Source organism: Diabrotica undecimpunctata, chromosome 2 (genome assembly GCF_040954645.1).
Source record: "Diabrotica undecimpunctata isolate CICGRU chromosome 2, icDiaUnde3, whole genome shotgun sequence".
Lineage (NCBI taxonomy): Eukaryota > Metazoa > Arthropoda > Insecta > Coleoptera > Chrysomelidae > Diabrotica > Diabrotica undecimpunctata.
In genome coordinates this window covers 21,853,900-21,869,061 of record NC_092804.1, presented here as the reverse complement: position 1 = coordinate 21,869,061, position 15,162 = coordinate 21,853,900, and the positions used below count along the sequence as shown (strand labels likewise).

The 15,162-nt window shown below is 33.9% G+C and overlaps 1 protein-coding gene across 1 annotated transcript in view; it reads right to left on the bottom strand.

The window, feature by feature from the left end:
- Positions 1–15,162, bottom strand: part of LOC140434315 (uncharacterized) — a 213,395-nt gene that overhangs the window by 73,051 nt on the left and 125,182 nt on the right. The window contains exon 2 of the mRNA XM_072522480.1: positions 11,038–11,277. Coding sequence (XP_072378581.1) covers positions 11,038–11,277 — 240 coding nt within the window. The remainder of the gene's footprint in view (positions 1–11,037; positions 11,278–15,162) is intronic.

Genomic DNA, 15,162 nt, shown 5'->3' with positions numbered 1-15,162 from the left:
CATCATGCACGCAGTGCAGTAGAGAGAACAACATTATCGAGATATCTAGGGGAAGGAGGACTTAAGGACATAGGTGAGCAACTAGATAAACAGGTTGCTAATTTAAGAACTTATTTTCAGGTGCAGACTGAGACATCTACTTTACATCGAGCAATTAAACGCCTACTTTAAAAGGCCGCTTAAACTGGAGGAACAAGAAATGCGCATAAACCTCCTAACTAAGCAAGAAAAAACTCGCACCTTTATGAGTAAACCTCTGCATGGGCGACATCTCAATGGGATCAGCCAAAAATATGTCAACAATACAGCGTCAAACTTTTGGTTGACACCAGAAAAGATGTTTCTCGAGACTGAGGGTTTTCTACTGTCTACTGTCATTCAGAATCAGGTAATTTTAACTAAAAATTACCTGAAATATATTGATTCTCATTGATATACGTCCAAAATGATAAATTTTGATATGGATGCCAAGCCCAAAAAACCATCAAACATCTTACCAGGGGCTGCCAGGCATTTATCGGTACTAATTATAAAGAACGTCATGACTCAGTAGCAAAAATTATCCACTAATAACTAAATTACAAACTGGGACTTCTCCAAACCGACCGTCTTCCTTACTATCAATACGTCCCTGACAGAATACTTGAAAATGACAACTACAAGCCATACTGGGACCGCACTATGCTCACAGATCAACCAGTGGCAGATAATAGACCAAATCTCATACTAGTTAATAAACTTACTAGGCAAACAACACTTATTGATATGGCGATACCTAACACCATTAATTTGGGTGTTAAATACAACGAAAAGATCGCCAAGTACAGAGATCTAGAAATACAAATCTGGAGACAAAGGAGAATGGAAAGTACCCAGACAGTACCTATTATTCTATCTACTACTGGTTTTATTCCCAAAAACCTTCTTGAGATCATAAAACAGCTAAACATCAAAAATAATATAATCCTCGCGACGTCCAGATGTGTACGGATCCGTGTAAATTTTGGATACCGTGTAATTTTTGGAAGATCATTATATTAAGTCACCTAGGTCTCGATAACACGAAAAGAGTCATACCAGAGCTCATTCCTTTTGGTACATATGGAAATAGTACAACACGGAAATGAATATATTATAATATTAGATGGATGACTTAATGTCAGACCCAACCACATCGGCCTGGACCATATTACGTTAGATTCCTCCCGTTGATGGACTGTTAAAGAACCCTCGAGAATGGAGTTAGCATTTTTTAAGACGCCCCGTCTTAAAACGTCTTCGTATTTTTTTCTGTTGACTGAGTGATCTGAAAATACCATATAGAAATATATAAATATGCGACATTTTCAACTCTTGGCCAGTCTGGTTTCGGCACCCATATAGTGTCTCATCTACCCTGGGAGTCCGTTGTTGGGGCTATGTTCCTGTTTTGCAAACTGAGACTCTGTGGCTGAATTGTGTCCACCCTTTAAAAAGTGTTTTCATTTCATTTCCCATGTGAGAAATATCGATAATCCACCAAAGATAGAATCTACGCAGAGGGTACTTCGAATTGACTGGTCGAAGTCCCTCTGCAAGGCACCGTAGGTGTGGATAAGTAGCCGTACTTCTCCAGGCCCTTTCTTCCCATCTGGTGATAGTGATACTAACAGATAATATCTGTACCAACACGAAATTCAGCAGAAGAGGAAGCTTAATCATTTTAATAGTCACAATAACTTTTAACGCAAAAGCGGAACAAACGAAAAGAGACACATAGTATATCGGTAGCATTGGGCTGGACAACTATTAAAACAACAAAAAATTATTTTGCCTCAATACTTTACTTACAAAATCGAAACGACGTAAATGGACATGGATCAGCCCAGACAAGAAAACTAAAAACGATCAAAGTTCCCACCAAGGTACTTTTTTATCCTAATTCTCTGTTTTCGTCTCATTTTTGACATATTATCAAAGTTAACGACACAGCTATTCTTGCTGAAATTTAAATTTAAAAATTATATTCGGAGTCCGGCCCCGATATCTAGCAGATCATACAGCTTTATATCGGTTCTGACAAATTTGTTAATTACTGGTAGTTAAAATTAAAAATATAATTTAATTTTTATACTGTTTGCAACTTAAAGTTAAATGTGACAGTGTACTGAAAATCGTAGAATTCTGTGAGTACAAAACTGCATTATTAATAACCTTAAAATCAGAAGTTTAAAAGGCAAAATATTTTATCGATTTCAATTCAACTTATCGATTATCGACAACAACTTTTTGCTGGTTCTTGCTTCTAACAAGTAATTAGGCTGTTCAATTTTATTAAGTGGCCAGGTCCGGCTTCAGATCCTCTGTGCCAATGTACGTAAATTCTCAGCGGGAAGAACCGGAATCAGCTACTACCTCAAGAAATATACCCACTACGTCACATATATCTTACTCCAATGCATTAAACAGTTTCAAATATCCTTCAAAAGACCAAGGTATTATACTTTCAACCATACAAGGAATAAAAGTTTTCGAATATATAAAAGCTGTTTGATCAATAGTACAGCCCAAAAATGTTGTTTGGGCATCCAAAATAGCAAACAACCGCATCTGCATCTACCTCTCTTCTAAATATGTAGTTGATCAATGTCTTAGCTCCCACAAATATATAAATATTAATGGTAACCAGATTGAAGTAAGAAGACTTATAACCCCTGCCCAGAGACTCATCATATCTAATGTATGTCCTACTATACCTAACAGCATAATTGAAGAGCACTTAAAAACTATGGGTATAAAATCCGCCTCTAACATGACGTTTCTACGAGTAGGCATGCAAGACTCAGAATACACCCACGTACTCAGCTTTAGGAGGCAAATGTTCATAAGTCCTTTAGAAAATGCATCAATTCCTGACTCATTTCTAATCTCATTCGACAATACATCATATCGACTATACATTTAAATAGATGGTTTAAACTGCTCCAGATGTAAGATTGTTGGACATCACGATTCTGACTGTCCTTCTTTATCATCATCAAGCAACTCAATTAATCAAATGGAAGCTGACCACCACGTGAATATACAATGAATTACAAATCTTGAATCAACCAAAAATATTCCAAGATAATTCCTTAGTAATTGAAAGCGATAGAAAAACCACTAAAATTACTCCTGCAACTAAAAGACAAATATCCTCTCCTGAAATTCTTGAAAATGACCTACCTCCTCCCAATACTCAAAAACCTAAGAAAAAGCCTAAAACCCAAGAAGATGTTCCAATTATTCTAAATCAAATTAAAGAAAAAATTGAAAATAGAAACCCATCCTTTACACTTACTTTTCATGAAACATGTGATTTTCTGTCAAATTTCCTTCACTCAAAACATCCTGAACGCATTGTTAAAAATTATTCAAATGAAAGCCAAGAAATAAAAGAAATTTTAAACTTTATATATTCTCAAATACAAAATAAAACTTTAAAAAACAATATCACCAGATTGAAGAAGAAACTGCTTCTCAACAGTCCTTCTTCTACTGACGAAACTGACTAAGAATCAAGTTCTCAACAATAAATAGTTAACACATAAAGAGTTAATGGCCAGCACATTCATATTACAGTGGAACCCCAACGGTTATTTTACACATATAGGATCCTGGACTGATCACAAAGTAAATATCAAAGCCCACGTATACAGAGCGTGGCAAACGACTTGGGATCACACTGCTAACAATCGCAACGAATCTCTAAGTCAAGTAGGAACCAAACTCATCTTACCAAATAATAGAAAAGACCAAGTCATTATCAACCGACACCGAATAGGACATACTTTCCTTACATACAAGCATATCTTCAACCAGGAGGCTGCTCCGATGTGTACCAAGTGCAACACTCAGTTGTCAGTGAAACATATACTTGTTGAGTGTCCAGTGTACCAGAACGAAAGAATTGCGTGTGCCCTTAGTGATAATTTAAAAAGTATACTAACTTCAAATTTACAGTCTTTATTAAGTTATCTTAAAATGACTAAACTATATACCAGATTGTAAAAAATATTTTTTTTTATGTAACAATATGTATCTTACTGTTTGTGTTTGTCCCCCCGCTAATAACCCTTAGTGGTTGATGCGGGTATATTTGTTTAAATAAAAAAAAAATTATATTTTAGAACCACTGGCGAAACGTCGATCATTATTTGAAAACAATTTGATCCCTAAATAAACAAATTTGACATCACATCTGTGCTTTTTGTATGTTTTATCCACTTGATAATTACGTGTTACTGCTAATTACCTACTACAATTTTTTGCACTTTTTTTCCAGCTGACTACATAGTTAGTGTTTTTAAGCCATAAAATGTAACCATAAAACAAAACCCAAGTTCTTTTAAAACTACCGATATAATTCTCGTTTATATCGCGACACTTAAGAATGCAAATCTTATAATGAGATTATGTCATTATGTATTCATGTTAAATCATCCAAATACAGTTACAGCGATCCGAACCCAGTGAGAAATTTTTTAAGCAATTACATAATGCAAATAGTTTTGTAGGTGTGAAACACAAATAGTAAACATGAGAAAGACAAAGGACTTGAAAATTTAGTAGGTGAGAACACGTGGTAACATTGTACTCTATGAACGAAAATTATTCATTTGATTGTTTGTCCTCTTATTTTAGAGTGAATTTAGTTGCTTAAAAGTTGCATAGTTGTGAAAAATCGTGGTGAATGCTAGACAGAAAATAAAAAATAATAAATCAACTAGTCTATTGATCTTTTGAACCGTAAAAGTATAAAGGTAAGCCATAAAAAATCCAGTAAAAACACATATATGCAAGTAATCATTTCTATATTGCGTTAAAAAATTAATTTCTTATTTTGGGATACGGAGATTCCATATTTAATATTTGCAATGGTGCCAGATTTGCCGTTTCTCTTATGTTATTAGTAACTTTGGTTTTTTAAATTCATCACCCTTTATATTCAGTCATTATTGGAATCCCCTATTCAATCAAATTGAAGTATTTATACATTCTATTACCTTTTCATATAAAATGACAAAGCTTCAATACTAATTAGTTTTCAGTGTCGTCATAAAGCGTTTAAAAGAGGGTTCACAAAAATAAATATAGGTAAAATAATATAAATAATTTTTTTATATTTGCATTTATTTTCCAGGATTGTTAAAAATTATGGAAGCAAAGCGAAGTTTTTCAACATGGTTTTGGAAAAAGCCTTTAATGCCAGCGGAACTGTTAGAAGAATTGGAGATAATTACTGATGAGCAAGCCGAGAACTCCGATGTTAATGGATATTCCGATGCTGATGATGACTAATAATAGATCATCTTTATGTACACCTACATCCTCAGGTACTTCTACACCACAGCTACCTCGAAAACGAAAGATTAACTTAAATTTATCAGAGGATAATATAGAAGGTGACTTGGATTCCGATGATTCAGTGGACGATCCTAATTTCATGCCTCCTTCACAGCTTATACTGATTTCCCATGAAAGTGAAGAAGAGGATGAAAAGGTAGAAAATAATATTGAACCATTTTCTTCTTGGACCTTCTGGACTTCCTGCCGTCCCCCTTAAGAGGTTCAATGAATTTAATTTTAGTGCCGATGATTGAGGTTGAGTCCGAGGAGCCAATTACATTTTTTGAAAAACTTTGAAAAAACATCTAAGTTTATGAACTTTTTTGTTCAACAATCAAATCTATATGCCGAACAAAATGGGAAACAATTAGATTTATCAGTGGAGAAGCTTAAGGCATTTATTGGTGTTTTAATTATAATGGGAATTATTACATTACCAACCCTGCGCAAATATTGGTCACGTAATCCTAATTTTCACAACAGAATAGCAGAAATATTTCCTCTCAAAAGATTTTTAAAAATACTCAGGCTTTTGTACCTAAATGACAATCACACCATGCCTCGTGGATCCACAGCTTATGATAAACTGTACAAAGTGAGTCCACTCATTGAACATTGCTCTAGTACATTTTGCCGATCGTTTAAACCAAGCCGAAATGTTTCAGTAGACGAAAGCATGGTAACTTTTAAATGGTTTACCAGTCTAAAACAATATATGCATATGAAGCCGATAAAGAGAGGAATAAAGATTTGGGCTTTGGCTTGTTCAGAAACTGGCTATTTATTTGCATTTATAAAATACCAAGGTAAAGAAAAAACGACGAAAAATGATACTTATGGAAAAATTAAAAGAGATCTCCTTTTATTTGTGGAACAATTAGACAATCTAGAAAATATGTACCAAAACAGAAATTGAAAGAAGATAAAAAGCTGGCGATGCAGCAAATAGACTTTGCAGTGTCTGCTGAGATATCTATCAAGAAATGGAAAGATAGAGGGGTAAAAGCAGTTACTGTGTGTAGTAATATGCACAATGCTGCTGAAACTGGCCACGTTATTCACACAAATAAAAAAAGAGAGAGAGAAGTTGTTGAGTGCACATCTTCTATAGTTGATTACAACAAATATATGGGCGCTGTTAACCGCTTTGATCAAAGAATGGCAGCATATTCCATTTGTTGGAAAAGTAAAAGATGGTGGGCGAAGCTTCTATATTACTTTATAGATGCATGTATTGTAAATGCCTATATACTTTATAGAGAATCTAAAAAAACGAATCGTCGAAAAAAGCCTTGTAGCCACCTGGACTTAAGGAGCAAATTAGAGGATCTGCTCATAGGAAATTATAAGGCCAGAAAACGGCCAGGACCTACAACTATAAACAGAACTAATTTTGGGAACATTATGCACGTTCCAGTGCAAACAAAACAACCAAAAGGAGGTGACAAGAATGTTCCAAACGGGGAATCCAGAAGCGTAGTAATTATCAATGCCATGTCTGTGATGTAGCTTTATGTGTGGAGTGTTTTGGGCCATACTATAACACTTAGGAAATTTAAAATATATTTTGTTTTATTTAGATCATGTTTTGATTGATGTATACCAGAGAACTTTTATGATTTTTTTTCTTTAATGCTCTCTGGTACCATGGTTTACCACATTTTTACAGAAAAATCAACCATCTAAAAAATACAAAAAAAAATTTTTTACTACTTAGTGTACATATTTTTATGTAAAAACGCACTTTCCAACTCAGTTTAGCAAAAGAATAATTTTGCACCTTAAAGGGTTAAGTTACATACATTACATTTTATTGAAAACTGAAAATTTACTGGAGACCAAAATAACAAAAACAGCGTTTTTGTCCTGCCTACTTAGGTGGTATACATACCTATACCTTTTGTAAAGCTAATAATGGTGTCATGCGTTAACAATTTTATTTGCATACAGTAAATAATTAACAACATTCAGGACATGTCCGATGACTAAACTTGTTCCAACTAACTATTAAAATATCACACACCTCGTATTTATTATTATTCAATGTTTCTTGGTAATCACAATTAATTTAGAGTACCGATATGTTAGTCATCTAGACAGTTTTCTTAAAAAACATATGAAACAGACAAGAATAAAATTTTTATACTTTATTGTTTGTTATTGGCAATTTTCAAAAACTGGTTCATAAATATTAATAAAAAAATAGCAAAGGAAAAAAACCTTGTTCTTCGTTGATAGTTGACAATACCACATCAAAATTACAGCCTATCGATCAAGGTATCGTTAACAACTAAAAAAAATCTACTATAGATGTAGTGTAAGACTTACGAATGGCTGATAAACCTTGGCGAAATGTAACTACGATTACTATTAAAAACTGTTATGCACAATGTGGTTTGCCATCGTCGTCAACAGAAGAAGCTGAAATCTAAGATATTTTTATTTTATCTCCTGAAGAATGGAATACGCTGTCTGTATCTGAAATACCCTTTGAGGACTGTTACATACTATGGATGCTGAGGCATTATCTTATACACCAATTGTTCAATTCGTGGCTTCAAAGTAGTGAGGTGGAGATCTAACGTTCAACGTAGCTAGTAAACTAACCTATTAAATAAGCAATGTCTGGCTTTCATCTTATTGAGTTTTCTTTTAAATACGGATCTTTCTTCTTCTTCTAAAGGTGCCTAGTTTCTTATGACGTTTCTTGTCACGAGAATGAAATGCTTTCGACACATTAAAATGAAGGCTTTACGAGAGAGAAGATGTCCGAGGTACTTGATGGATTTGATCTCCGACTATCTGCCAGAGAAAAAAATTGTGGTAGAAAAATAAGTCGTGGATGACGTAATGGCTAGAGTGCTGCACGGGTGGGTCCTTGTCACTTGGCATATGACGGGGTTGTGAGCCAACAATATGGAGATAGTGTAACCCCTTTCGCATTTGCGGACGACCTCGCTATGCTGGTAGTGGCGCGGGACAGGGGTGACCTTATCTTTGGTGCACAGCATACATGCGACTAAGTCGAGCAATGGATGAAAATGTGAGCTAGAACTGGCTGCGGCTAAAACCGAGGCTATAGTTCTCAAGGGTCCAAGTGTGCAGGAATGTACAGGAAAGGGAGTGGTTTCAAAGAAATGCGTGAGGTACTTAGGGGTGACTCTGAGTCAAAACGAAAAGTGAGTGGAACAAGTAAAGGGTGACTCAAAAGAGCTGCGGTGAGATCCGCAGCGTTGGGGGATCATGCCCAACATCGGAGGGCCCAAAACTGAAAGGAGTGGGGCCCTCTATTCTGTTGTGCAATCGATCGTCCTCTACGCTGCGCCTGTCTGGACTGCTGAAGTTTCAACAAAGGCGTACAGAAAGCAGCTTACCCAAGCAGATAGGAAGAGTCTGTTGAGGTTGGCATGTGCGTATAGAACAGTTTGCGCTGGACGTTATCACCAGGTATATTCCGATGCACATGCTAGTGAAGAAAGAGGAAGATTATACGAGAGAAGAAATAAAGACATAGCTACAGGACGTTTAACAAAAAAAAAAAAGAAAAGGGAAGGTCCATAATGGTGTGGCAAGAGGAATGGGACGATATGAGAAGGGTGGTGCAGTGGACGAAGTCGCTGATTCGTAATCTGAGAAGATGGATGGACTGCGGGAACCGGTGTTTGGATTACTTCTTGACGCAGATGTTCACAGGACATGATTGCTTCAGGGCATACCTTCACCGATTTGGAAAGGCAGAAAATGACAAATGCTAGGAAGTAGAGTGCAATTAGTCACGGAACTGGTGGAGAAGATGCTTAAGTCGTCAGATAGGTAAAGAGCAGTACAGAGATATGCGAGGAGAACGTTGGAGATAAAGGAACAGAAAGAAAGGCGACCCGAAGGGAGGTAGGGTGCCCAGGAGCAAGCAAGAAGATAAGGCAGAATGAGAAGGGGCGAGATTGAACATGAACAGGGAGGAACAGAGGGAGAGAAGAATTCAGTCGTAGTGAGAAAGTGCTAGAATGCCTGAGAATTGTGCGTAAATGACAAATCGGGTGACTGCCGTGCCGATGTTGTGTCCCAATCAGGACGATCCGGCCGGTAATTTACCGTTAAGGAGGGTGTTTTTTTCGAACATTTCGAAAATTTTCGAGGTATGTTTCGAACATTTGGACCACCCCTCTCATAAAAGACGAAAAAAAAGTTTCTTGTGATGTTGGCGGCCATATTGAACCATCTTATTATATTTACTGTGGCTCGAAATATATCAGTTGAGGTTGGATCAGTCCATTTGATAATATTGGGTCAGGATATACGTCTGCGTCCAGTGCCTCTATTGCCGTCAATCTTGCCTTGTAAAATCAAATGTAGAAGTCGAAGATTATTATAGTTAGAAATATTATATAAGAAATAGTTATGTTAGTTGTGTGGTATATATAATGCGTAGCACTACATTTCTAATGCCTCTAACCGTTTTATGGTATCTCTTGTGAGACTACAGATTTCTACTTTGTAGGCGAGGACAGTAAAGACGTACAATCTAAAAATTATTTTCTTTCTAAAACAGTCAAAAGGGATCTTTAGAGGTATCCAAAATCTATACAACACTTCCAAAAAAGGAATAAAATAATGTCAAACATTTTTACGAAACTTCTACGAATTTTTTTACTGTATTTATGACCAATTGAACAGATTTATATGTAGGGTGCGTTAATATTGTTATTAAAAATTTGTAATAACTTGCATCTGTACGTAATACACCCCGAAGTAAAATCACACTTAATGAATTCTAATGGTCGTTTCACGTCTCATAAACCCTCAATTTCTTTTCTCCTTGTCGTATACTCCCTTAAAGTCGAAATCAGCCCCTCCTAGTCTATACAGACTACTATGGAATCTATGGTGTAAGATGTGTAATATTGCAAATTGATTTCATATTTAATAAGATAATTTTATGATAATAATATATAGCTTTATAAAAGAAACATAACATTTGATTAAACACAAATAACCTTGAACAGGTACAACATAATTTTCTATATTTGAATTATCTGCTTCGTGAAGAATATTTCGCAAACCCATATTTATCTTTGCAGCCGATTGATGAATGTTGAATTAATCTGATCACGATGTTTCTGATAATGGGAGTGAGTAAATAATGCTGACTGTGGGCAAACAATTAATTGGGCGGGAGATGTAATTTCGTTTATTGTCTGAGGTGAAATAAAAACGGATGAAGATAAATACACTGCTCAATTCTGTAACTTTCTCTAACTGAATAAATCAAACTAGGGGTAGAGGTTAATAAAGCAGTACAAAAGGAAAATATGGATTTAGGCACAATGGCTCATCTGTTATCATCTTTAGCAGATTACTTTAATTTCTTACGTGATCGTTTTGATCACTACGAGGCCTGAAATGAAATTGGACAGGACACGTCGCCAGACTATCAGACAGCCGATGGACAAACCGTATTGTCGAGTGGAGACCAAGACAAAAGCACTACGAAGCAGAAGACGCCCACCAATTAGATGTACTAACGAACTGAAGCGTGTTAGCAATAGCTGGATGCAAGCTGCACAAGACAGAGACACATGGAAAGAGCTTAGGAAGACATATGTCCAGCAGTGGACGCATACAGGTTGATGATGATGATGGCGACTATATCTCAGATATGAATATACTTACATTGTTTAGAAATAGACCACAATAATCTGGAGCTCCAGGTGGTGCCATCAGATTGATATCCAGATTGACTGACTTCGATCCATCTCCGTACCGCATACATGGCGACGTTCGGTAGTCCCTCGCGTGAACCACACCACTGAAGGTGTTGTTAAAATTAACTTTTATATTCATCATGTGGTTTCCTTTGCATGTTGCTGAGACTTGAGGGATGAATTCTGTTTCGATGAGTTGACTCCATGTCTGAAAAGAAGTATACAGAGATTAATAAACGTACATAAAAGTATTTATGATTAAGTTAAATAAGTCTGGTAATAGACACTATTAAAATGAAAGTTTTTAAAATTTTTTTCAGTACATTTTTTTATATTTATTTATATTTATTGATAAAATTTTTTATTTAAAATATCCTTTATAAAAGGTATATATATATATATATATATATATATATATATATATATATATATATATATTCTAAAAGGACCCTTTCGGGCTACATCAATGAATGCTTTCAAACTAATAAGTCATCATCAGTGCAGTTGCCAGGTAAATATGAACCATGAGGCCACTATAGGCCAGTCAAATAAAATTGTAATACATGTAAAAATAAAATTAATTCATTTCAGAACGAATCCTTAAAAAAATTTAAGTTTTGGTATAAAAATATGTCAATAGAATCTTTATCTATCTGTTAATCTGTCAATAGAATATTTATGTCAATAGAATCAGTTTAAAATAACAGATTAGACATTTATTTTATAGCAAAAATAACAGAAAATCACTATTTTAAATTTTTCTCAATACTTCGTTCCTAAGTTAGAAGTTTTCAGTTTTGTTTTCTTGAAAGGTTATGAAAAATGATTGATTTAAAGCCTTCTAAATTAAATATGGTTAATAATTTATTTAAACAATTGCAAAAATCTGCAAAAACTTGTAGAAGCAATAAACATAGAAAATAGGCACAAATAATAAAAGTTACATCAAAATGTCTTTTAACACCCTTAAGGTAAACATAAATTGTTGAAAAATATTTATTTATTTAAAAGTTATTCCAATTATTGATTAGAAAGTTGTTTATTTGATAATGAAAAACGCGTTTGTTTCCGCCACTTTAGAACACCTTATAATATATGATTTTATTTGTTTTTATCTAAATTTTCATGATATGAAGTTAAAATACCATTTCCAAAATTATAACCCCTAAAGTTAAGTTTAAATAACGGCCTAATTTGTTTACAAAGTTTTTCGGTTATAACTTTGCGAAAAATTTTTTTTTAAACTTTTTTTTGAACTATCTCCTACTGTTCTTATATTTCCATTCGATAAATAACGAGTTTTTTTAATTCCTTGTACATTATTTTTAATTTTTTTATCAAAGCTTCAATTTTTTAAAGGATTAAAGTAAAATAAGTTCATTAACGAAACCGAATTTAAAACTAATCTGCACAATATATTTGAAGCATTATGTGGTTAAAACATTTTATTTTTGGTGGTAAAAAAGTATCTTAATTTTTCTGGGCCCTGATTCTAATTGAGATTTCGACTCAAAACATGTCGAAATTAATATGGCGACGTCGAAATGCGACTTTGCGAACCTTGTGGATTTCAGCTGAACTAACCAAACGACGTCACTAAATTTCGATTTATCGAAATTAATTTCAACTTCAAGAAAGTGGTTGAAATTTAATTTCGAGTCGAAATTAATCTGACATGACTGACTGGACTGGGAGAAGTGAACTTAGGTTCAGTTTAGGTAGGCGGTGTTTTGATCCTTGCAAGGAAAACTGAGGCAAAAAGTATTAATATGGCTGTGTTTTACGGACATTTGCTAGTTTTGGAGGAATTAGAGAGGATAGATATCCGACGCTCATAACGGAGGATAAGAAGAATGTTACGGGATACCCAAAATTCTTTTTCACTAAGTGATGCTCAATTTAGGCAGCAATTCCGGCTTAATAAACAAGCTGCAAATTATTTAATAAGGATATTAGAACCATATTTGGAAGAAGATGTTTATGCCTCTAGGATACCCAAAATGTTTAGGGTTAGTATTACTAAGCTGCAGTAAATTTAAAAATATATTAGAATATAACCACTAAGTGAAATCTTAGTGGTTATAACTTAAGGATCTCCCACATCGCCTTTTTTTTTCTTGCCATCTTTTCTTTCAATTCAAAATATAATTGAGAATGGCCACTATTTATGATTTAACAACTCAAACAAGAAAAAAAAGACGTTCACGTAACGTAAACAAAACAAACATTCAACAAGCGTAGTGCAGCTAATAAACAACAGGGCCAACCCAAATTTTCAGCAGTGTCAAAATGATAAAGTAAATATCCCCAGTTTTAACTACAATCGAAATGAATGAGAATCGCTAGCGATTGCGACTGTCATGGCGTAGTCGCTTTTAAATTTCGACATCGAAATGAAATAGAATCAGGGCCCTGGACTAAAGGAGGTATTTGTTTAAATTTTGTGATGTACGATAGATAGAAGGAGGTAACTTTATTAATAAAGACCACCACGTGCGATGATTACTTTTCCAATATTCTTATATTGAAATGTATTTTAATCAACTATAAACATTTAAATAAAGGCATCGGTAGATTCAAAAATTGTATTTTTAAAACTAGTTCTTATGTGGAAGCCGACACTTCAATAATAAAAACTTGAGACACAAAAAACCCTATTAACAATCTTGTTTTTTATGGAAGCTAAAAAATAAATCGTATAAGTTAATATACTAAAAATGTATAGTATTTCAATACAGCATAAAATTGTTTTTATAATATCATTAACATTTACATTTGTAGCAAAACGTGTGGATTCACGTGTTCTACTATTCGCATGGTATACTTGTTGTATATACACCTTGTCTCAATATTAATTAAACGTGGGTGGACGATATATAAATAGATAGATAGATACGTAGATACGTGTAGAAAAATAAATATACTATATTTAGTATATTTCTTTTTCTATTATATAAATATGCTATTTAATAAACATTAACTTTAATGTTTTTTTAATAATAAATCATAAAATAAAAGTATTCACAATTCAATATTGTGAATATCACGAATATCATAACTTCACTGCGGCTGAATGCAATTTGTTATACACTTTCTGTACTATGTGTTGCCTAACTTATAATCTGGCAAATATATTTTTGCAAAATTTTGGAATGTGTTTAATTTGTAGAACAATTTTTAAATTTGTTTTCGGTACAAATTTAAGTCCTCTACACAAAGTATTTCATGAGTTTTGATGTAAAGTAATTGGAGAAGCTGGAATTCAACATTATTCACTACCTGGTATAAATATCCATCCATATCTATCCATCTATCTATCTATATATATATATATATATATATATATATATATATATATATATATATATATACCAGGTGGCGAATAATAATGAATACCTGCTTCTCCAATTACTTTACATCAAAACTCACTGAAATACTTTGTGTAAAGGAGTTAAATTTGCACTGAAAACAAATTTTAAAATTGTTTTACAAATTAAACTCATCCCAAAATTTTGCAAAAATATAATACATTTGCCAGACTATTCTTGTAAAAGTTAGGCAACACATAGTACGGAAAGTGTATAACGGATTGCGTTCGGTAACAGTGAAGTTAGATATTCACAATATTGAATTGTAAGTATTTTTATTTTATGATTTATTGTTTAAAAAGCATTAAAGTTAATGAAATGTACGCAGTTGAGGAAAAATCAGCAATAATGTTTTATTCAGGCAATAGTGCGAGCACTGTCAAATCTTTATTTAATGTAAGATATCCTAATAGCCCAACAACAATTCAAAAGATTATAAAATAGGTAGTTTAAAAATACTGGGAAACTGATAAACTACCTACAACAAATGTTCAAACAATCCGCCATTTTGTGCTAACCCATATCCAAATCGATTGTAAAATTCTCGTCTAATATTAGTCTTAACGTGTATTTTTGCACACTCTTCATTAAGTCGCATTTTTAATGCTTCAATACCTGTACATTTTTGGACACATTAAATTTTGGATTTTAGATACTCCCAGACAAAGTAATCGTTTGGAGTTAGATCTCCCGTTCGCGGAGGACACTTAATGTTTCAGTTAATA